The sequence below is a fragment of the Pteropus medius genome, unplaced genomic scaffold (assembly GCF_902729225.1).
Source record: "Pteropus medius unplaced genomic scaffold, Ma_sr-lr_union100, whole genome shotgun sequence".
NCBI lineage: Eukaryota > Metazoa > Chordata > Mammalia > Chiroptera > Pteropodidae > Pteropus > Pteropus medius.
This window is the reverse complement of record NW_024353909.1, coordinates 4,136,540-4,159,212: the sequence shown is the minus strand read 5'-3', so window position 1 is coordinate 4,159,212 and position 22,673 is coordinate 4,136,540. Positions and strand designations below refer to the sequence as shown.

The 22,673-nt window shown below is 42.3% G+C and overlaps 1 protein-coding gene across 18 annotated transcripts in view; it reads right to left on the bottom strand.

The window, feature by feature from the left end:
• The window catches only part of HYDIN (HYDIN axonemal central pair apparatus protein), a 335,404-nt gene that overhangs the window by 164,658 nt on the left and 148,073 nt on the right, over nucleotides 1–22,673 (bottom strand). For all 18 annotated transcript variants that reach the window (XR_005650472.1, XM_039852028.1, XM_039852026.1 and 15 more), the window contains 5 exons: nucleotides 19,117–19,352; nucleotides 16,588–16,688; nucleotides 14,024–14,159; nucleotides 9,092–9,256; nucleotides 7,553–7,705 (listed from right to left, as the gene is read on the bottom strand). Coding sequence is in view for 17 of the 18 variants with exons in the window: in XM_039852028.1 (XP_039707962.1) it covers nucleotides 7,553–7,705; nucleotides 9,092–9,256; nucleotides 14,024–14,159; nucleotides 16,588–16,688; nucleotides 19,117–19,352 (791 nt within the window). In the remaining variant the exon portion in view is untranslated. The remainder of the gene's footprint in view (nucleotides 1–7,552; nucleotides 7,706–9,091; nucleotides 9,257–14,023; nucleotides 14,160–16,587; nucleotides 16,689–19,116; nucleotides 19,353–22,673) is intronic.

Here is a 22,673-nt window from a genome sequence, read left to right as displayed (position 1 = left end):
AGTGAGCTTCAGGTAATTAGGGATGGTGCAGTGCAGGGGTCCCCAACGCCCAGGCCACAGAGGTCTATGGCCTGTTAGGAACCAGGTTGCACAGCAGGAGGTGACTGGTGGGTGAGCAAGCAAACCATCATCTATATTTGCAATTAGCTAAAACACATATCCTATTCTCATAGGAGTGTGAACACTATTGTGAACTGCGCGTGCAAGGGATCTAGGTTGCATGCTCCTTATGCGACTCTAATGCCTGATGATCTGAGGTGCAGCTGATATTAGTGCTGGGGAGGGGCTGTGAACACAGATTAACATTAAAGAGTGGTTTGACTGCACAGAAACCATAATAAATCAATTTCTTGCAGACTCATATCAAAACCCTATCAGTGAGTGGCAAGTGACATTTAAGATGCATTTGGTGGCAGGCTTTATAGAGTGACAAGTGAGTTGATGTACTTCAACTGTACAGCTGCATCTGGTGGCAGGCTTTAAGTCAGAATCCAACACTTATTTTAGTCCGTGCGTGGCCAACCCATTATTTTATTTACCACTTCCATCCGTGCCTCTTTCCAGCCCTGTGCACTTGTCTGTCACAATTTTGGTAAGCTCACAAGCTAACCCCAGCCAAAATGAGTAAAAACCAAACGTCACTGGAGAGCTTTTTGAAATGGGGAAAGACCCAATGATGAGACAGCAGAAGATTCTAAGACAGCAGTCCCCAACCTTTTTGGTACCAGGGACCAGTGCTCCTATGAGAATCTGCTGCCTGATGCTCTGAGGTGGAGTTGAGGAGTGATGCTAGTGCTGGGGAGCAGCTGCAAATACAGATGAAGCTTTGCTTACTTGCCCACCACTCACTTCCTGCTGTGCCACATCTGGGTACCGGTTTGTGGCCAGGGGAGTTGGGGACCCCTGCCCTAAGACTGCCAACAAAAAAAAAAACTGCATTTAAAAGAAAATACCAAGAGTCTTACTTAAATTATGGGTTCATTGCAACAGCTGATTCACATTCTCCAAGCTCACTTAGTATAGTATGTGGCGAGTGGCTATCCAAAGAAGCCATGAAACCTTCAAAACTGCTTCGCCACATGAAGACCAAGCACCTTGCATTAAGACAAGCCTTTGGAGTTTTTCAAAAGAATAAAAACCATGAACGTGAAGAAGAGAAGCAATTATTGAAGGTCACCACTTCATCAAATGTGTCCGCACGGCACGCATCATTCTTAGTGGCTAACCACACTGCTAGAGTTAAGAAGCCCTTTACTATTGGTGAAGAGTTGATCCTTCCTGCTGCTAAGGACATTTGTCACGAACTTTTAGGAGAGGCTTCAGTTCAAAAGGTGGCACGTGTTCCTCTTTCGGCTAGCACCACGACTAGACGAACTGATGAAGTAGCAGAGGATACGAGGCATGATTGTTAGAGAGGATTAATGTGTCGCCGTGGTACGCACTCCAGGCTGACGAGTCTACTGATGCTGACAACAGGCAGCAATGCTTGTTTCTGTACAATCTATTTTTCAGGAGGATGAGGTGCATGAGGATATGTTATGTGCTCTTTTGTTTTCCACCAACACCACAACTGCAGAACTATTCAAATCTCTGAATGATCACATATCAAGGAAAATGAACTGGTCATTTTATGTCGGTGTATACATGGACAGAGCAGCTGCCATGACTGGATGGCTTTCTGGTTTCATTACTCGGGTCGAAGAGGTCGCTTCTGAATGTAAGTCTACGGACTGTCATCCATAGAGAAATGCCTGCTAGCTAAAAAATGTCACCTGAACTTAACAACGTTTTACAGGATGTGATTAAAATTATCAACCACATCAAAGTACATGCCCTTAACTGTTCACGCGGCTCTGTGTGGAGAGATGGACGCAGAGCACACACATCTTCTATACACAGAAGCGAGATGGCTTTCTATGAGTTAAGAGAGCCGCTCCAGAGATTTCTTTTAGAAGAACAGTCAACACTGGCAGCACATTCCAGTGACACAGAATGCCCTGCAGAACTTGCTTACTTGTGTGACATATTCAACCTGCTTAACCAACGCAATCTGTCACTTTAGGGGAGAACCACAACCGTGTTCAAGTCGGCAGATAAAGTGGCTGCATTCAAAGCCGAACCGGAATTATGGGGGTGACAAGTGAACACTGGGATTTTTGACATGTTTCAAACATTACCGGAGATTTTGAAAGAGACGGAGCCAGGGCCTTCTTTCTCCCGGCTGGTGCATAGTTACCAGCTCAGCTTTCGAAAGAGTTTGAACATGATCTCCCAACTGCAAAAGACCCTGAACTGGGGAGGAATGGATCCGCGACCCATTTGTGAATAAGCCAGGTGAATCGGCTTTGTCCGTGCTAGAGGAGGATCAACTGCTTGAGATCGCAAATGACGGTGGCCTTAAAAGTGTGTTTCAGACAACTTCAAATCTCCATATGTTCTGAATTAAAGTCAAGGCGGAATATCTTGAGATTGCCACAATAGCACTGAAAAGCCTACTCCCATTTCCAACATCCTATCTTTGTGAAGCAGGGTTTTCTGCAGTGACAGCAACCAAACGAGATTACAGAGTAGCCTGGACCTAAGCAACACACTTCAGGTACCACTGTCTCCCATCATCCCCAGATGGGACCATCAAGTTGTAGGAAAACAAGCTCAGGGCTCCCACTGATTCCGCATTATGGTGAGCTGTATAACTATTTCATTATATATTACAATGTAATATTAGAAATAAAGTGCACAATAAATGTAATGCGCTGGAATCATCCGGAAACCACCTCCCAACCCCCAACCTCTGGTCTATGGAAAAATTGTCTACTATGAAACCGGTCCCTGGTGCCAAAAAGGGGACCGCTGGTGTAGTGTATGAGGTATAGCTAAAGATTTCAATAAAACAGCTGCTACAAGTTAAAAATGAGCTCTCCAGTATGCCTACAGTATCACTATCTCTAAAATGAACAGGGCAGCACCCAAAGTCTCACTGGGTGTAAAACGCCTGCTAATCTCCTTCTGGGTGTGTCTATTTATTTTGTTAAAATAGGCGGACTTTGAATTTAAACCTCTTTTAATAGCTACAGTAGTGAAGAATTTTTGCATACATTTACATAAGTGAACTGAATGTTTTTATCAAACTACATCACAAATGATCAAAGAAAGCAGATTGTGTCTTTATTTCAGATATACAATTGAGGGAATTGTGGTTGAAAATGACATCATGGAGATTATTTGCATATATACATTTCAACACATCTCTGAATAAAACAAAGAATATCTGGTCTTTTTGTCTATTTCAGAAATGCCCCTTAATTTCTTCTCTTGTCTTTTTAAGCAAAAACCTCCCCTTCTAGATGTCTAACTTTAAGGATCTTTTACATGAAACCAAATTCCTTTCACCATTTCCAGGTCCACTTTAATAATAGCCATTGATTAGGCAAAGTTAGGAAAAGAGCCTGGGATGGGTCTGAAGTCAGACCACCAGGGTTGGAACCGGGCTCTGCCACTTCGCTGTTATGGCAATTTACTCAAACCTGTCTGCACCTATGTTTCTACCTCATTAAAATGGGTATTATAATAGTATTTCTCTCACAGGGTATTGGTACATGAAATACTACATATAAAGTAGCAAATAGAACTAATTAACATTAGTCATAACTAATGTCATTGTATATCATCATCATAATTGCCAAGCCTGCTGCAAGGTGCTGGGAATTGAAAGCAGAGACCTCTTTTCATTTGAAGGAGACAGACATATAAACAAGTAAATATAGAAAGGGGGGGTCCCCATTTAAATGAGAAAATAACCCAGTAGCTCAGAGACTGAAGGAGATGTGAAAGCCCAATGATTCTCTCGATGCCACACCACTGTGTATGGCTGTGACAAGTGACCAAGAAAATAAATGTTTAAAAAGAACCATGCTTGACTGTGGCATCAGAAATTCTGTTTCCTGGATGCTAAAAACTCTAAAGATGGAACTAAAATGGCCTCTCCCACAGATCAGAGGCAGAAGGCCGCTGTGAAGGTGTTTTAGTGCCAGGTGAATCCCAAGGTGTCACTGATATCTGTACAAAAGTTTTCAAGTTAGTGGTACCCGAGGCTGAATAAAAGCCAAGAGTAAAAGGAAAAGAATTCCAGATGCTTCCAAACAAATGCTGAGCAATGCACTTGCTTCACCCATGCGAATAGGCATCTGTCTTCCAGCCCAGTGCTGAGGTCCCAGGGCCTGGGGGGAAACCACCATATTCTCGCCCTCATTTCTGCAGTCACCCAGAGAGAGGCATCTGTCTTCCTGAAGGAGCACTGTGTGTACAAGCAGAACCCACAAATTCTTGCCCAAAGGGCCTTTTGTGCTTGGCTCTCACATTCTGATATTTTTTACCCCTCCAAACCAGAGGTGACTCGTTCTATTGTTTTGCGCCCTTAGGCTTAATTCAAATAAATCAGCAATTGGAAACCTTTAGGGAGGCTGGTTTTCCAGGCATTCTAAAGTAAATAGTCCAGGTCACAGAACACTCTTCTTTCACTAACCAATTTTTTTTTTTTTTTACTCTCAGGGTAAGTTAAGCTTTAATGGAAAAAAATATATATATATATAATCTTCAGTGTTTCTTCAGTCTACATTATACTAAGAGTATACTTCAGTATACTACATTATACTTCAGTTTTTATTAAAAAATCATTTTTTTGTATAGCCTTTATTTCTGAGAAATTCAAAATTGCTCTAAGTGTCATTTATTTTCCCATCGTCACGGTGAAGGTGGGCTTCCAGCTGCCCATCTCCTGACCCCTCCAGCTGATAACAAACAGATGTTTCTTGCTAAGGGAGAATCTAATCACATGTTTGCCCTGATGCGTGTGCCATGCACATGGCTGAGCGTGACAGAAGGCTGACAGTGGTGCCACGTCCAGGGAGGGCTGACAGCGAAAAGAGGACAGAGAACTACCCCTCCTGTCAGGGCGGCCAGAGGAAAAGAGAAAAACTTCCCGACCTGAATTCATAGTAATAACAGAAGAAATGAATGTGTCCTTGACCCTACTTATTTCTCAGTGAGCTAGAAATTAAATGCAATAAATATTTAACTACCACTTACCTGGGTACTGAGCTGTAGGCTTAGAGAACAAGCAACTATTAATTGAAACTCTCTCCTAATGCTTAGTAATTTCAGTATGAATGAATCTGCACGTTCAGTACGACACATCAACTTGAAATTAACCATTGTGTTTAATTTCTAAGTTGGTATAATTCAATTTCCATAGTATTAACACATACAGAATTTACTAGGAAATCCATCAAAAATCCCAGTCGAAATATGAACGGTTTAATTTTCACCAATGAGAATTACCTTTGAAACAGCTTTGATGTGTTCGGGGCAATTAACTCAATAAACACCAGTTTTCCAAGTGAGGACTGAGGGAAAAACATATTCTACAGCAGATCACTTATATCATACATTTGGCTCCTTAAAACTGATTTTAAAAAATAATTTAAGATGATATTAAAGAATCAAAAGATGGAATCATGAAACTTTTGTGGAAAAGAAAAAGTCCCATTTCATTAACTAGCTGGGTCATGCACTATAGACGCTATATTAGTAAAAACAACAGATCCTTGACCTGCTTTTTTTTTTCTTGAAAGGTTCCAAAAGTTGCCATAAAAAAGTGAAATCTGGAGACATCTGAGAACGAAAAGGGAGGCGGTAGGAAAGGAAACAGTTGCTATATTTGTACTAAGCAGTGTTGTGGCCTCTGCCCATCTCTTCCTGAGACAGGGAGGCAGCCTCCTACAGTTGAGTCAGTGGGGTTCAACAAACAGGCCATAGCAGCTAATACTTAGATAAGTTCCCCAAGGACACCAGCCCCAGGGAGAATGACCAACATTAAGACAAGGACCCTCTTACAAAGGGCCGGAGGACTTTTCTTTTGGTGCCGCAGGGGCAGTCAGGCTCAAAAGCGCCCCTGTATATCCTTTTCTTCATTAAGATGCTAAAAACCACACCCCAGGGTGGAGATTTAACATGCTAATGAACATGCTAAAGAGACATGTAGCCCAAGTGACCAGGTGCCAAGAAACCTCGGCCTCTACGTGCCTAGACATAGCTATTTCCCCACCTGACTCCCTTTAGAACCCCTGCCCAGGCTTTTCTCGGGGAACCCCCCCATTTCTTCCTTTTCCCAGTGTTGCTTCCCTTGTGCAGAAGCTCAATAAAACTTTCTCTCTGTTTACATTGGTGTCTGGCAATCTCTTGATTTCCGCCCTGGGAGATCACAAGGGCCCAGGGTGTAGGTGACACTTCCTCTGTAATCAGCTAGGCCCCTCCAGTGCCCACCTCTCACCACCCTGGCCAGGCCATCTGACTCTCTTCCTCCCCCACTCTGAACTCTGCACGTAGAAATCTAAACTGGAAGCCGTACTTCCTAAGCAATTCCACCCGACCTGTCAATTCCCATGCTTTCCACCAAACGCATCAATTCATTGGATAAAGACTAGCAAAGGCATATTTTCTACAGGATTTTTCTTTACGCATTATTACATGTTAATTTTTACACAAGATTAAGGCACTGGAGCAAGAGTGGTGTTGTGTCTTAACCTCATGTTAAATGAGCAATGACTGCACAGGAAATGGCTGCCTTTTCAAGGAGTAAGAACAAATGATAATAAAAAGAAATACTGGTAATGATAAATGGCTGCTAATTAGGAGCAATGACACTGAGGAGCTGTCGCAAGTCAGCAAAAAACTAAGACCCTGTTCATTCTGATAGTGACTTACAAAATTAATATTTTATTTTTCAGAAATATCTGATAAATGCTGAAACCAAATGTTAGCATTCATTTGTCAATAATTTGAAGATAGGAGAAGGGTATACTATTTAAAATTTTATATTAAATTTAGCAAATTTTTCTAAAATCAAGAATTTTCTAATTACTGGGTTAGAAATTCCTAAATTCTGCAAAAAAAGTTATTATTTGTTAAAAAGTTAGCTTATAGAAGACTATCAGATTTAAATATCATTACAAAGTACACAGAAATAAGATGGACTCATTTCTAGAACCATTTTATATCTGTCCATTTCACTGTTTTCTTTAATTTCTACTTATGGCAAATACTGTCTTATTATTTCCTATATCCTTATAAACTACATTAAAATATTGACGATGGAAAAGAGAAAAAAATAGAATAAGTATACAAACAAATTTGTAGCCAAAAGGGTTCAAATTAAATATAAGGAGGTATTTTCAGTTACAGAGACATTTAAAAGGGGTTTTCTGGAGGTGTGGGGCTGGGCTTAGGTACAGTTGAGTAAGGAGATCTCTGAAGCATCTTCCTGAACTGAGATTATTAGTAAATGTAGTTGCTGGTTTACCGAACTACATGCATATTGTGTTTCTTAGTCAACAAAAAGAATTGGGGATGAGAACGACAGTTTAATGCAGTTGAACCACGTAAATCTTTGCTTCTGGTGATCATTTCAAAGGCATGTTACAAAAATAGGGCCACTACCTATAAGACTTAGGCAAAGCTGTATTTTCATCACACGACAGTCCCACAGTCTACTCACCATGCGTGCCTGAAATGATGCAGGGATGAAGGCCTGGTTAGATAGGCTGAGAATCCTGGAGGAGTCCTTTAGGACATAAATATTGCCAAAATCAACTTGAGTGGGATGAATGTAGATAACTGGGCCTTCTCCAACGCTCCTTAAGTGACATACCTGTGTTTCCAGAGAGAGAAAGAATACAGGAAGAGCTGAAAATGGTAGGCCTTTAAAATCAATTGAAACAAGCTTCTGGCCACCACTTTAATAAAAAGCAGGGGCATAAAAGGATACTTATGAGAACTGACATCCCTTTTCCCTAGTACTATGGCCAGCAGGACACAAGGCTCGCTATGCTGGTCAGATCTGTGAATTCAATGTGGAATTTCTCCCCCAAGAAGGATGATTTGCTTCCTTATGTCAGCTCAGAGCTTCGCACTGAGGGGAAACCAGAGTAACATTCCTCTATATGCCCCCTGGCACTCAGGCCTCAAAAATACTTAGCACAGGGCTAAGGACTAGCACTACAGAGTCAGAAGTGGCTGGACTGAGTCCCGTTCTGTTGCTTCTAGAGGCTCACAGAGCCATCCACTGCGCACAGCAGTACAAGCTGGGGATTGAAATCCACCTTGGTCTGCTACCCTCACCCTGTGCTCTCGGCCAGGCACTGTATCTACCTGAGAAAAGGGGCCTTCTTTCATAAAGTGCTGCCTGCTCAACAAATGACCATCTCATGAGCTACATTTCTGCAGGGTGGGCACAGGGTGGGCAAGCAGGGAACCTGGACCAGCAGCACCTCTTGGACTCACCTGCCTTTGTGATGCTGCTTTATAAGTCAGGAGGTTTATCTATGGCATCTCATATAGTAGAGATAAAAGCAAAATTCTAATTTATTCTACTCGCCAAGTAATCAGAGTCACTTCAAACAATTGTACGCTGGCATCGCCCAGCTTCCAAGTAAACCAAATGTCTAGGAATACACAGACCATTAGGTAACGTCCTTCAAGATTCAAGATTCATCCTTTCACTCAGCTCAAGCATCAGAGAGCTTTCCATGTCTTCCTTTTCCCACACTTGGAGGGAGGCTACTTCTCTTCACAGCTTCAGTAGATTTTTTGGGCAATGAGTCCAGTCAATATACAGGAAAAGGTCCAGTGGGCAATGGGTGACACCAACCTCAGAGCCACATGCAGCAAGCTAGTGATGCCCAAGGCCAGCTTTGCACCAGGGACAGCTGAGGAGATTGTTAAACATGCAGACCTGCTCTCCCCTCAGAGACTCTGATTAACAGGTCTAGAAAAGGGTCAGGAGTGTAAAAACTCCTGATAGGAGTTTAAGACCAAGTGCCACAAAACACTACTACATTTGGATGTATCTGCAAATAGATTCCCAATGTAACACGTTGCTAGTTTTTTTACCACTGTAGAGTGACAACTGTAGAACTCTAGAACTATAAGCAACTGGAGGATATGCAAATATGGTGCGTGCCTTAAATGCAGAGGTTTGAAATGTTTGGTAGGAAGTACAGCAATTTTAACTGCAATTCTGAAAACTGACTCCTACCATAGGGGGGTCCTGGCTCCCAAAGATTGAGATATAAACTGTGGATCTGTGCTCCCCAGTGACCTGGGTCTCCAAGGCCAGAGGTATGTGAATGGTGCTGCGGGGAGGGATGATTCCAGAGGGCCTGGGGCTGGAGAGCAACACGGCGGGCGCGTCCTCATACACCTGGTAGGAGAGACAAGCCAGAGGAATGAGCAAGCCCCTGGCATGGGATGAAATCAATAGCATATTAGATTATTTCAAAACAAACATCCTGTGTCCTTGCGGGGTCTTTAGAAATGTATCATCATTCAAGCAAGTACGTGGGGACAAGCAACCTCAATTCTGCCAAAAGGAAGTTTGGTTAAGTGGGGTATGCATAAGGCCCCCAATTCAAAGTGTACAACCAGCAAGATTCAGAAATTATCTACAATGTGAATTAGTTCAGGACAACAGCTTCCCGTGGTCACCTTCCTTAGCCTGGCCCTCTATGCTTTCATGCTTTGCTCCCCACCACCTTGTCCATTTGTGCTCCATCAACAGAGGCCACTGGTATTTCCTGAACACATGCTGTTGCTTCCCATAGCTGACCCTTTGCACTGTGTTTCCTCCTCCTGGAGCGCCCGTTCCCTTTGACCTGCCTGCATGCTCACCCCAAATGCCCCGGGCATCTCCAGTGCTCTAGAGTCAGAGCTTTCGCCCTGTCCCCAGGGCAGGTTGTGTAGTCCTTTTCCATAGCATGCACTATCTGTCTGTCCATCTTCACCACAGGCTGTAAACTTCTTAGGGCACGACCTGGGTTTTTTCTCAGTACACATCCACTTTCTGGACTAGAATATATGCTCAGTCCATGTTTTTTAAATGGTGAAATAGGTAGGTGAATAAATGAATGAATGAATGAATGTTGTTCAGTGTCTACCAAGGTGTGCTGCCCAGAACCTGGTTCTGCAGTATATCACTAGCTTTTATGCAATGACAATAACCACAAATAAAGCTTTAAAAATCCCATGGCCAGAGAAGGAAGCCCACGGAGGCCCAGGGGATGTCGCCCTCGCCGCCAGTGTCTGCAGAGCCAGAACTAGACTTAATCCTGTGGGAGGCTGAGAGCTGACGGGCAGTTGTGTGGTAGGCTGGAACGGGGCTTGCTGCATTCTCAAATTCCAGATGATGAGATCGATGCATCACTGTGCATCCTTGAGGGGTCCTGCCCAGCAGGTTCTGGCTGGCTGCCGACTGGTTCAGGTGTAGAAGATTATACTGCCTTCTCTTTGATTTTTCTTTAAAAAACAAAATAAACCAAAAAACCAAAGCAAGCTGAAAACAATAACTTTACCAGTGGGCAGGCAAGAATTCTTCTGTTCTAGAAAAGGCAAGTTTATGGCTCTTTCCAAAGCTAGCCTTCGAAGAGCCTGGCTGCAGCTGAGGCAGAGGAGAGAGTTCATGTAGCGGCTTGGGCAGGGCGATCTCTGCGCCTTCTGCGGGTTGCAGAGGAGGGCCTAAGCTGTGGTGCAGATGGAGGCGTAGCTCTCCGCAGCTCTGCCCTTTGGTCTGTGCACATAGGTGGCGAGGGCCCTCCCCCATCCCAAGCACATGGTCTGTGGGCCTGTATGTCGCAATGAACAAATGAGGCAGCGACGGGCCCTGAGGAAGGGCAGCCCCACAGCCTGGCTCGCACACTGCACTTGCCCAAGACATTTTTTTTTTCTTTTCTAAACTAACCATTTGGAAATAACGCCTTGGTTATCTGCCTACTCCCTGTCCCCCAACCCCGTGACTGGGGTAACTAACTGCTATAGTGTATGCAGAGTCCAAGGGGGCCGGGGCGGGTGTGAGGGCAGCCGTCCAGAAGGACACCAGGGCCCTTATGCCTGCACATCGGCCTCAGACAACCAGTTGAGCTTTGACAGGAAGAATTTGACTGTAGAAAGCAAATCGCCAGAACTAACATTCCCTGCCCAGCTTGTTCACATGCAGAGTTCAATTCTTTCCTGACTCTTTAATGATGATATTCAGACTAGGTTTCACTTTATGGTTAAGAAAGGAAAAAATACACACACACACCCACACACACACACACACACACACACACACACACACAAATCCAAGGCTGTGAGGTGAACGAGTGTCTAAGTTTGGAGTCCACAAAACCAAAATCCATGTTGACCAAAGTGAAGTCCATACACAGTGACTTTTGGGAGAACCTGGCTGTCTGTCCATTTTGAGGCCATAGCCCTGGTTTTTGTGAATATATTTGAATGGCAGCCATTCTGCTTATATTAACTGCACATTTGTAGCTAATACGGCCCTCTCAAGGTAATTTATTTTACGCATTTACTGTTTACTGAACGAATGTCTGACTACATGCTCGGGTGTATTCAGCAGCATTGTTGACGGCAGTCTCCAGCGTCTGCGCTCAAAGCAGAGGTTTTACTACACCCATCAATGCAATTTGCTCTGAATCTGTTTGCCTCCCTCAGCTGTTCCTGGTCCTCTGCATTAGCCCCTGGGGAGTGTCCACAACCACAGGGGACAGAAGGTTAAGGTGGAATTCAAACGGAAGCTTAACCGGATCTTCAGTGAAAAGCTTGGCCTAGCTGTGGCCCAGACGTCAGCTCTGCCCAGAACTGCCGAAAAGGTTTGGTAGACACTGCAGGGCTTGCCTCCCTCTGCAGAGGTCCAGCGCGTGCAAGCAGGCCGGTGTGTGGCGGGAGTAGGCGAGAGGAGGCAGGAGCGTGTCAGTAGCCCGCAGATGCCTTGCTTTCCATCATTTTTTTAAGTCCCAAACAACTCACTGAAGTGTCTCCAAGGAGATCAAGTTTTACTAAAATGAATCCTTCTTCAGTTAACTATCAAATGGATGAATTCTGGCCCTCTCAAATTTCCTTTCCCAGTTAGAGTGGGGAACTGGTCTGAGTGTCAACTGCTGGGTTTGCTGCAGTGTCCTACCCTAAGGGCACGTGAAGAAAATGGCACTGGTGGAGCTGGGCCCAATTCCAGCAGTCACAGTCTGGCCCCTGCTGTAGGAGGCTACTCTGTGTGGGAAGAGATGGAAATGGGAGTTGAGACTGGTTAGGGGACCAGGCAGATTTGATTTAGTCTGGTTTTCCAGGGGAATAAGAAGGAAAGGGTTGGTCGAGGGTTTGGTGCTACGGTCGGAAGATTTGCAAATGCTGACACATTCCTACATGAGGCACTTCACCATTTGTCAGTTGCTGTGAATGTGTGTATTTTAAGCAATAAGATTCAGCTGGTCAGACTTTTCTGGATAGTCTTGGTGATGCATTTTCTGTGCTCTAACCACTGTGAGAAGCCTAAATAAAATCGATCCCAAAAATTCTTCAAAAAAAAAAACAAAACTCCATAGCCAAATAAGTTTAGGTAATTCTGGGAAACACTTCTCAGACCCTCAGCTCGAGAAGACAGAGCATGCAGGTTTTACCGGTCTGGAGCACCCCACGGTTTAACGTGGCCTAATCTAACTCGACATCCCTCTGCAGTAGCACATTGTTCAGCCTGGAGTTTGAGGCAAAGGGAAATCAGTAATACTGATTCTGTTGGAGTTTGAGGCAAAGGGAAATCAGTAATACTGATTCTGTCTTTATTTGAAGTTTTGATATTTTGTTCATCATGGATTTTTCACATTGATTTTGATTTCTTAAAATATGGCATGAAAATATTATTTGATTACTGAGTTTCTTGGCTCCCCTTAAATTTTGTGTTCAAGCAAAGTGCCTCACCCTTTCCCCAGCCTAGTTGTGCAGAAATAGAGCCCCCATCGGCCCAGATGCAGGCTCTGCTCTGAGTTCTTGAGATGACCGTGCACTGCACAGGGATAGCCTGTTCCGCTGTTAAGCATCTGAAAGTTAGAAATGCATCTCCTGTCACCCCCACCCCTGGATTCTGGTTTTGTCTCAGAGAAGCCCACAGAATAACTCTCCCTCTTTTACATAATAGCCCTTTGGCTAGTGAGGGGTAGCTATTTTGTCCTGGTTAAATCTTGTCTGTTCCAGATTAAACATATGCTTGCTCTCATGTGACTTGGATTTCTGGATGATGTAGATTGCCATTCTGGTTACTCTAAATACAATTCATCTTTTTTTTCAAGTGTCTATTACAAAAAATACAATGTCAAGATCTGAAGACAAAATTCTGGCACTGCTTTGACCAGGGGCCATCTCCTTCCTTTAGCTGAACACTGTTTCTCTGATGTAATCTAGTCTCGCCTTAGTTCTGTGGCCTTCATTTGGTCTTTTAACTCATTTTGAACTTGTAGCCAATAAAACCCCCATTTGATTTTGTTTGTATACATTTTTATCAGAGTACTGTACTTACAGAACTGAGTTTTAAACCCCAATGCATTCTTGGTAAACTGCATCTCATTGGGAACCTTCCTAAACTCTAGGCTGTAGAGATCTTTTTAAATCCATTATCCATGTGCGTTTGACTGCTTACTGTCCCACCTAGCTAGGTGTAGTGGCATATGGACAGATCTACTTCATAAAACATTAAGAGGAAATGCTTTCTTTCTCATTCCTATATTACCTCTAACCTTCTAGTCCAACAAGTCCTTTTATGAATATTGCATTACTATATCCTAGTGAAGCTGGTCAAGCCACAGCCGGAGACATAGATGAAAACTCCTAGTTCTGCCTCATTTCCCGTGTATGGTTAATTCACAGGCAGTTATTTGCAGGTGCTACTTTTGCATGTTGGCCTAGCTGACCCTTTATTTCTTTATCAAAAGCAATTTTCCTGAGAAAGTAACAACTTATTTATACCTGCAGCTGCTCATTCATGCAGGTGGACAATGCAGCTGTGGCTTTATAACCCCATCCCCAGATTATCCCAGGGTTAAAAGTCAGAATTATATAAGGTCATGTGTTTAGGAATCTCTCTCGTCGAGAGAATCCAACTGAAGAAAAATCGACACTGAAAAAGGATAAAGTAACTCACCTGAGGCAGGAGCTCGTAGCATCCCGGGAGGTCATGATGATTGACAAGCTGGACCGACTTCTCATACGGGTACTTCAGGAAGCAGCGCCCGAAATCCACCTCCGTATTTACCACTTGGAGGGTAGGGACAACACACCTGCTCAAAGGAAAGAACCCATTAAAGAATTTAAAAGACTAGAGAGCTGTTCACATATGGAGAACAGAGTCCCGGGTTAAACACGACAGTCACTGTCATGGTTTTCTCTAATACATTAATCATTTTCAAATCTTCCTCCTGTCATCACTCTTCCTTAGGCCCCCGTCACCATTTTTTAATCAAAAAAGGGCTAGAAGCAGGACTCCTTAAACAGCTGTCTTCTGTGGATAATGACTAACATTTCCATTGTTTTTCTGATTTGGACTCCCTTTGGCAAGGGGCCCCCACAGTACAAGTTCCTTAGGGTAGTGGATCTGTTTCCATGGCAAACAGGGCCAATTCCACCAGCATGGGGTCCTAACTAGCTGTGACACTTTGGACCAGTCAGAATCCCCTGAGGACTAGCAATAGCTCACACCATTTAAATAATGGTAATAATTCTAATGCCTCTGCAGAACAGCTGTCTCAAATCAGTAGGCTCAGGCAGCTGCTTGACCCAGAAGTGGCACTGTGACAATGGTGCTCAGTATGGAGGGGGTGTGCTGGGGGCGAGGGAGGGAGAGTTGTGTGCCAGAGAGGGAGGAATTGAGGCCCTGTGTGTGCAACTGGTCTATTATTAGGTGACTTGGGTTTTATTTTGTATCTGTGGATCTCAACATCCGACCTGCCTGGCTGCACTGTCACAACATAGTGCAATGGTGAGGATTACTGGCGTCTGAATCAGTCAGAGCCAGGTTCAGATACTGTCCTTACCGAGTTCAACCCTGAACAAGACGCTTTCCCTCCTGGGGTCCCATCTTGCTTATTGGTAAAATGAAGGCAGTTCTAAGGATTGCCATTAGCATCATTAACTCTTCTTCAGGTGTTGTGGGAGATACAGGAGATAACGTGAATGAAGGTCACAGCACAGTGCCAGGGAACAGCCCAGTAAGAGACAATTAACATGTGATGGGGGCTGGCAAGCCGTCATTCCTGGCTCTCTGATAAAGCTACTTTAGGGAGCAAGTGCTAAAGCAACTCTTCTGTTGGAAGTATTCGAGCAGTTCCTGCAGATTACACTAAAGTAATGACATGGGAGACTTGTTAACCCCAAAGCTTAGGGCTTCACCTGGGATGAGTATTCATTTTTATCTAGAATAAAAGTTGTTGGTTGACCCAACGACTTTCATAAAGCTAATCCTTTACTACCTGAAACACTGTGGCTGAGTGGGTTTATAGTATTTGACTTGGGTCACAGAACATACATGGTAGAAATCACATAGCCTCTTAGGACCTTTTTTATTTTTTTTACATTCAGGATTTCTGATTGATAGCTTCAGGGAAAAGAGTCTGGAAAGTGTCAGAATAAACCCACATTGAAAAGAAATGCAAGACTAGACAAAAAGGCAAACCTGGGTATAGAGAGGACCAGATGAAAGACTTTGTGCTGTTTTTAAACAAACAAATTAGTTGAATCTTTAGAAGGAATACTACATAGGTCACAGCAAGACCTTGACCTTCAAGTTCTTTTAGGGCTGCCCTCTGACTTTGTCCAAGCCCAAGGCACATGAAATGGTGTCCATTATGATGTCCCCACTTCCTAGCACATCTGCACCTTCTTTAAGGTACATCTTCCTAAGATTCATGACGGACCTAAATTCTAGGAATTGATATATTACTAGAGTTTTACTAAATAATTTGTTCTTTTTCCTTTAGGTGGCATTTTCACATATATACTCTAAAGTCCCAGATCTGGACACCTGTTTGCTTCGGCAAGAGTGTGGCCCATGATTTCATTGGGGATCACTGTCATCATCAGTAGGTGACACACTACCCTTGGAAAGACTGTAACTTGGTCAAGGAGACATGGTCAACAAAAAAAGCCAGGACTTTAACCTGATTCCAGAGCCTACTGCTGCCTTTGTTAAAAAAGGGAGAAGTGGGTGATGGTTCTGAGGCATTTATATTGTTAGAGAGGGCGTCATTTGGGGGTACAGCCTGTAGCCTGCTTTCAAGTCATAGCGACAGTGTCCTGAAGCAGGACTGCCTTGCTAAATGAATCTTCCCCTGCAGGATTGTGAGCACTACTCTTGCTGCATAACTCTGGAATACTGTATTTAAAGATAAAAATAAAAAACAGCAACTGCTCACCTCCTCTTCCTGCTAAAACCCTTTTAGTTATATACTTGGGAAGTCAGAAAGTCAAAGAACAGAGAGCGCCATTATTCTTAACACTGCAAAACACACACATCCCTTCTCTTATCTCCATCAAAGGTATCTCTGCTGTTTTAAAGTTTTGTCATTTGAATATCAGATTCAGCCTCCCTTCCCAGGAAAGCAGAACAAAGTGCAGCATGAACTGGTGGCAGGCCTGCTGCCGTCCAGACAGGCAGTCCGTTACTGCAGACTCAGGGGAGACTCGGAAGAGAGAAGCAGGCGAGTGTGATACCTCGCTGTAATTAGGAGCGCCAGCACTTCTTCCCCGATGCCCTCCACATCCACCACCAGAGCCAGTTCATATTTCTGCACAGTGTTGGAGCATAAGGTCACCTGGAAAGAAAAAGGAGAAGAGCTGCTCTTCTAAAAGACCAGGGGGATGACCGTACTGATGACTGCGGCTTCTAAGTATTTTATTATGGGATGCATGGCGTTTTACGTTTTTAGCTGAACGAGTTACATTTCAGGTCAGGGCACGCTGAGTTTTTTCAAAGGCCAGGTTAAAAACCAAATGGCTTTTAGTACAATAGGTCTGCTCATTTCCGAGGAGGTTGTGTTAAAGAAGCAAAAGGGGAAAAATGACCGTAAAGGATGAACAACATCAAACAAACTTTAATTACTGCAATTTAAATTGTTCTCTATACCTCTGGGCAATATAAATTACGAAAATTCCATACATCGACAAAACATTATAGCTAAATTTCTCTTGTAGCAAAATAAATGAAATAACTATGTCAGTTCCAGAGAATGGCATGAGAGATCAACCAGTCTTTTTTTAAAACCAAAATCTTGCCCCACCACCACTGATATTCATTATTAGAACAGAAAACAGGAAGCTCCAAAGATAGGTCTACCCAAGGACAGTATCTGGCCAGCATATTTCATCCTATGTTTTTATTGACTGTTGTGAAATGTTACATTTAGGCTTTTGAAGCTTTGTTACAATGTTTAATTGCTTTAAAATGATTTGTACTGGAAGAGATGCTTGTAAATCTAGAAAACAGCTTCTAGCACAGGTTAAGGCTTTTCTATCTATAAATTATGTATCAAGTACTAATTAAAATTTTTTTTGGTTGCAAAGGGAATTATTGGATGCAAATTTGAGTCCACATGGACGTGGTTGGAGTGCAGATCATGAAGGAAAACTGAAGCTTGGAGAAAGCTTGTCCAAATATAAAGGAAAAATAAAATAAAGATGGAGTCATTGATTTAGAAAGAAATCATGTCAGATTTGGAGAGAAGCAGGTGCCCCAGCATGAAGAGATTCCTCGAGTGACTCTAAGCCTCGTTTATGTCTCTGAGCTATGGTTAAAAGGCAGAAGAACAAGTGGTTCTGGCAGAAGTATTCTAGATAGAGGCTATGTCTTCTAAAACCTTCCCGTACTTTGTGGGAGAGGCAAAAAAAAGTTGGGGGGGGGAAGGTAGGTAACATGTAAGCTGAGTGTTACTAGGTAAATAATAAATAAATTCGCTGCAGCAGTGCTTCTCCCTGGGAGAGTCAAGCAAGCGCTAGGACTTGAATGGCTGTGTCCTCACCGCTTCACATGCTGAAACCCTGACCCCCAGTGAGATGGTATTAGGAGGCAGGGCTGCTGGGTTGTGGTTAGGTCGTGAGGGGGGAGCCCTCATGAACAGGATTCGTGCCCTTATGAAAGAGGGTCCACAGAGCTCCCCAGCCCCTTCCACCATGTGAGGCCACGAGGAGAAGTTGGTAGTCTGCAAGCTGGAAGAGAAGAGGGCTTTCACCAGAACCCAACCACGCTGGGACCCTGATCTCGGACTACTTGCCTTCAAATTGTAAGAAATAAATTTCTGTTGTTTATAAGCAACCCAGTCTCTGATGTTTTATGGGAGCGGCCCAAACAGACTGAGATAGCAACCCTGAGAAGTTATAATGATGTATGATAGCAAACCTCACTGGAACCATGCAGAAGCCCTTGGAAGAGCTAAAAACTCCCAGAAAAGATTTAGGATGAGTGGATTCATGGTGGGATACTATGAAATATTTAAAACAAATTTTGTGGATAAAACCATAGCTGAGTTAAATATTCACAGATAATGACTAAAAAGAAAATTATTAACCTTAGCTATAAAATCTTATCTTTTTTCTTTCCCAGAAAGGATAAAATCATTTTAAGTCTAGATCTGTTTGGAGAGAAAAAAGTAAGCGCAGGGGGACAGTAAAACCTTTCTCCGTTAGCCATGAGATAATTCTGCTGGTGGCACCGCAAAGCCATAACCAAAGCATCACTCTGTGAACCTAAATATTAAGCACTGCTAGGAATATCACATCCACATTTACCATAAAGCCCAGATTTGCATTAAAAATCTGAATCAACTAGATATCTTCTCTGACATAAATCTGGACATTGATTGGTATTCACGTTTTGAGTCTGAAGGAAAGGAGGACCTAATTGTCAATGAGCCCTTAAATCTTTTTATATTAGTACTGATTGGTATGCCATCTGCATAGAGCAGTGGTTTCACTAGAAATCACTACAATCCACTATTCTGGTGAGGGCAACACATCTAGACTGATGGAAAGCCACTGGAGCAGTGTCAGGCCTTCTGCCCAGTATATTCGTATTTGGTTTCTTTTGCCTCGGTAGTTTATTTTCTTATAGGCCCACTTTCCCACATGAATTAGAGGCATTCCTCCCCATTGACACCGGGTATATAGAACAAACCCTGGATGTGGTTCCAGTGGCTATTTGAAAGTTCAGCTGCTTGGCTGTGTGTGCTGGAAGGCTGTGCACTTTACCCTGATAGCAGCAAATCCTTGGGAGCGAATGGTGCCACAGCTGGGGGTGATGGTGAATTCTTTTGGTTTCATTATGGGTATTTCATCCTTGTTCCAAGATGGTCTTTTGTTGTCTGAATACTGCTCACAACCTCGAATGCTTTTATCGCCAACGCCATCCCCAGGGATACGCAGTTTGAAGGTCATGGGAACCAAAGAGGTATTATTGAGGGAACATATCAAGGTATGAGGAAACCCTGGAAAATAAAATATGAGGTGAGACATAAAAGGCCACAATAGACTCCCTTTAACTTCAACCTGCCCCAGCACTGCCAAACCTCTTAAATGAATTGTCTATGCAATTCAGCACTACTTGCTCAGCTCCAACTCTCCCTGAAACTGTTTTCAATGGTAAATCAATAAATACATTTCATTCATTCACTCATTCAATGAATACTTATTATGCATTTACTATGCAGCAACATTGGACACAAAATCATCATCCAGGTCCCACTCAAGAGCAGCCTCTACTATCAGTTTGCTGAGTAGTCTTCCAGAATATATTTTGCATTTAGTTTTTACATAGAAATATAGACTTCCCCTGCCCCCCAATAGAACTATGTTTGCTCTTTTTATTTGCCAATGTGTGAAAGGAAAAGCCTGTATGGTTTTGCCCGCTGTGTGACCTCAGAGCCTGCCAAGACTTTATATAACTCATCCTGGACCTGTCTGAGGCTTATGCCTTCAGTTTCAATGACAGAAAACCAAATAATAGCCTCTCCCAGGAGAGACTTTGTGATCTGCTTCTGAGCCAGTCAGAAACTAATAGATTGGCTTTTACCTCCCACAGACAAAGCTGCTTCTTCATGTTATATCCAGCCCTCTTACATTCAGTGCAGTGAGATTCACATTCCTTTCCTAAGAGATGTGGATCCTCCTCACCTGGTAAACAATAAACTGAGCTCTGATTTTGGGTTTCCCTAGGTGGCCATTGTATCTGCTACCACTTTCAAAACAAGAGTTATCTATAACCATAGGAGAACAAATATGCATATTTCTACTGGATGCAAACACTACTCTTTCTACTTTGAACCCGACTGCAAAATTAGATGACTGGTCTTGGAATAATTACTACAGTAATGCTAGGGGTATTTTGAATTAATCTACTTCTCTCCCAATGTGTGAGCCTTTGTCTACACATTAGGACTATAAAAAATGCGTTTATGTCTCCTTTATGATTCTGCACCTGCCAATATACTTGGAAGAGATCTTTAATGGAAAAATAATTGTCTGATTAAGTGCACAATCACGTAATTGCTACATTTGACTTTTCTGAACTTTCCCAACATTGACTCTTAAAACTGTAGATTCCTTACCCTTATTTCACCTGACCATTTATGGGATAAACACTCTTCTAATGTAGGATGTACATATTATGGAAGTAGATCCTATAAAGATTCTTCCAAACCATTGCTCAGACTACCTGAAGCTATTAATTTTTTTTTCTGAGAATAAAGCCAATTACAACCACCTAGATAGAACCAGTCCTTGTACAACTACCTGTAGTATCTCAGGTTGCTTGTCAAGAAGCCTAAAGGAAAGGGATACTGTTAAACTAAAAGATCGTTAATACGAGCGCTTTTCCCACGTTTCTGGTTGCATCACGTCCTAATACTACTCTATGGTTTCATCCAAATGCAAGTACTTTGCAGTACAGACCTCTATTCTCCCTTCTTCATTGTCTGGTATGTAAAAACTCAACATTTATGTGCTTAAAAAAAAAAAAATTAACAACATGCTTGGCCAGAATGCCTCAAAGTTTCACAGAGGCACCTTCAACTTCTCCCAGTACTTAACCCATTTCCCGTTTAGAAAAAAAAAAAGTGCAGCTCGCTGCCAGCATTAATTTTACATAAACATGCTCTTTGAAGCAAATTCGACTGGTTTTCAATGTGGAAATAAAATATAAAAACTGTTCTTGGAGTTATTTCTGAATAGAACTTGTCTCTAATCCTAATGTAACAGAAACGTATATGATGATCAGTATTTAATAATTTTTTGTGTGTGTGTGGTAAATTTTAAAGCACAGAACAACATAAAGCAGAACATCTAAGATTTGACATTTTCAGTGAACGAGAATTACTATATTTTGTAAATGACCATACCACTACTAAAACCAGAATGCTATAAACAGAATGATATCATTTATTTCCAAAGATTATCAATACACTGGAGTGACATGAAAATAATAATAAAAGCGAGATACTTCGTGGCAAACTTTGGGGGTAAAGTTAGGACTGTGATACACGAGTTATCTCGGGGTAAAGGCAGCAGCTGCAAGCACCACCAGCAAGTAATTTCGGGGCAAATGGGAAATAGATTAAACAATATTGTAAAAAACAGTATTCTCAAAAGATTTGATTCTCATTCAATATGTGTATTTTCACCTGACCTAGAAAACCCCTAAGAAGACTTAAAGAAACTAGGAGCAAAAGATAAATAAGACTGCAAAGGAAAATTTTCAATTCTAAAAAATGGTGAGACATTATTTAAAACACCTCTTCTAAAGAATAGACCCTACTTAAGAAGAGAATTAAATTGTTTCAGCAATAACCAAGACCAAGTGAAATTACAATTCATAGACTTTTGGAGATACGTGAGATATTTTAGACAATAGGTTCCTAATTTTTCTAGTAAAATAAAAATCTCCACATAGCAAAGGGAGATGTGTCAGCAGATCATTAGGCAAAACAGGTGGTACTTTTGTAGTCATCTATAGAAATAAATCAGAATATGGGAGATCAAAAATTCAGCCCCTGACTTAGAAAACAAACATTTCCTAAAATCAGAATCCTCCAGCCACTTCAGTGGTCTTTGGCACACCACCCATGACATGACCCAAAGTCCAAGATGGCCTTTGACAAAAATCTTATACCACAAGTCTCATCATAGAAAAAGTAAGATAATCTCTGAACAAGAGTAGATGGGAAAATTTCTCCTCTATAGCTGGAGCTATGTCTAGTTTTTGCCTTATATCCTTATATTCCAGGAAAACTGGGCAGTGGGACATGGGTCTAAATGGGTCTAAATCATACTCCAGAAGAACCTTCCAAATAAAAATGGGCTGTGTCCAAATTGCATACTTAAGGATATGTTTTTGTAGTTGTCTATAAATTCTTTAGATAGATATCGGCCTCCCTACACAGAAAGGCTGCTTCCATAAATGTGACTTAAGAAATTGTATGCTATAACCTTCCCCACTAATAGTAGCCTTACACAGAAGACTTATAAAGAATCTTATAGTTTGTTAACCATTTGATCAAAAATGCTACAATCTACAATCCTTGGGAAATGTAGAGCATAAAAATAGTATTATCAATCCTAAACTGCCAAGCTCTGAGGCTCCTGAAGTTCCTTGGTGAAGAGTTTTACCTTCAGTTCCAATGTCCATCGGATCAGGTTAACTTCCTCTAGAACTTACAGACTATTCGCTTTAGGAAATAATAACTAGAACATTCATATGATTATGAGTCTTTGATCAATCTGAATAAAGCTTGCTTCATGTAGACATAACTAAA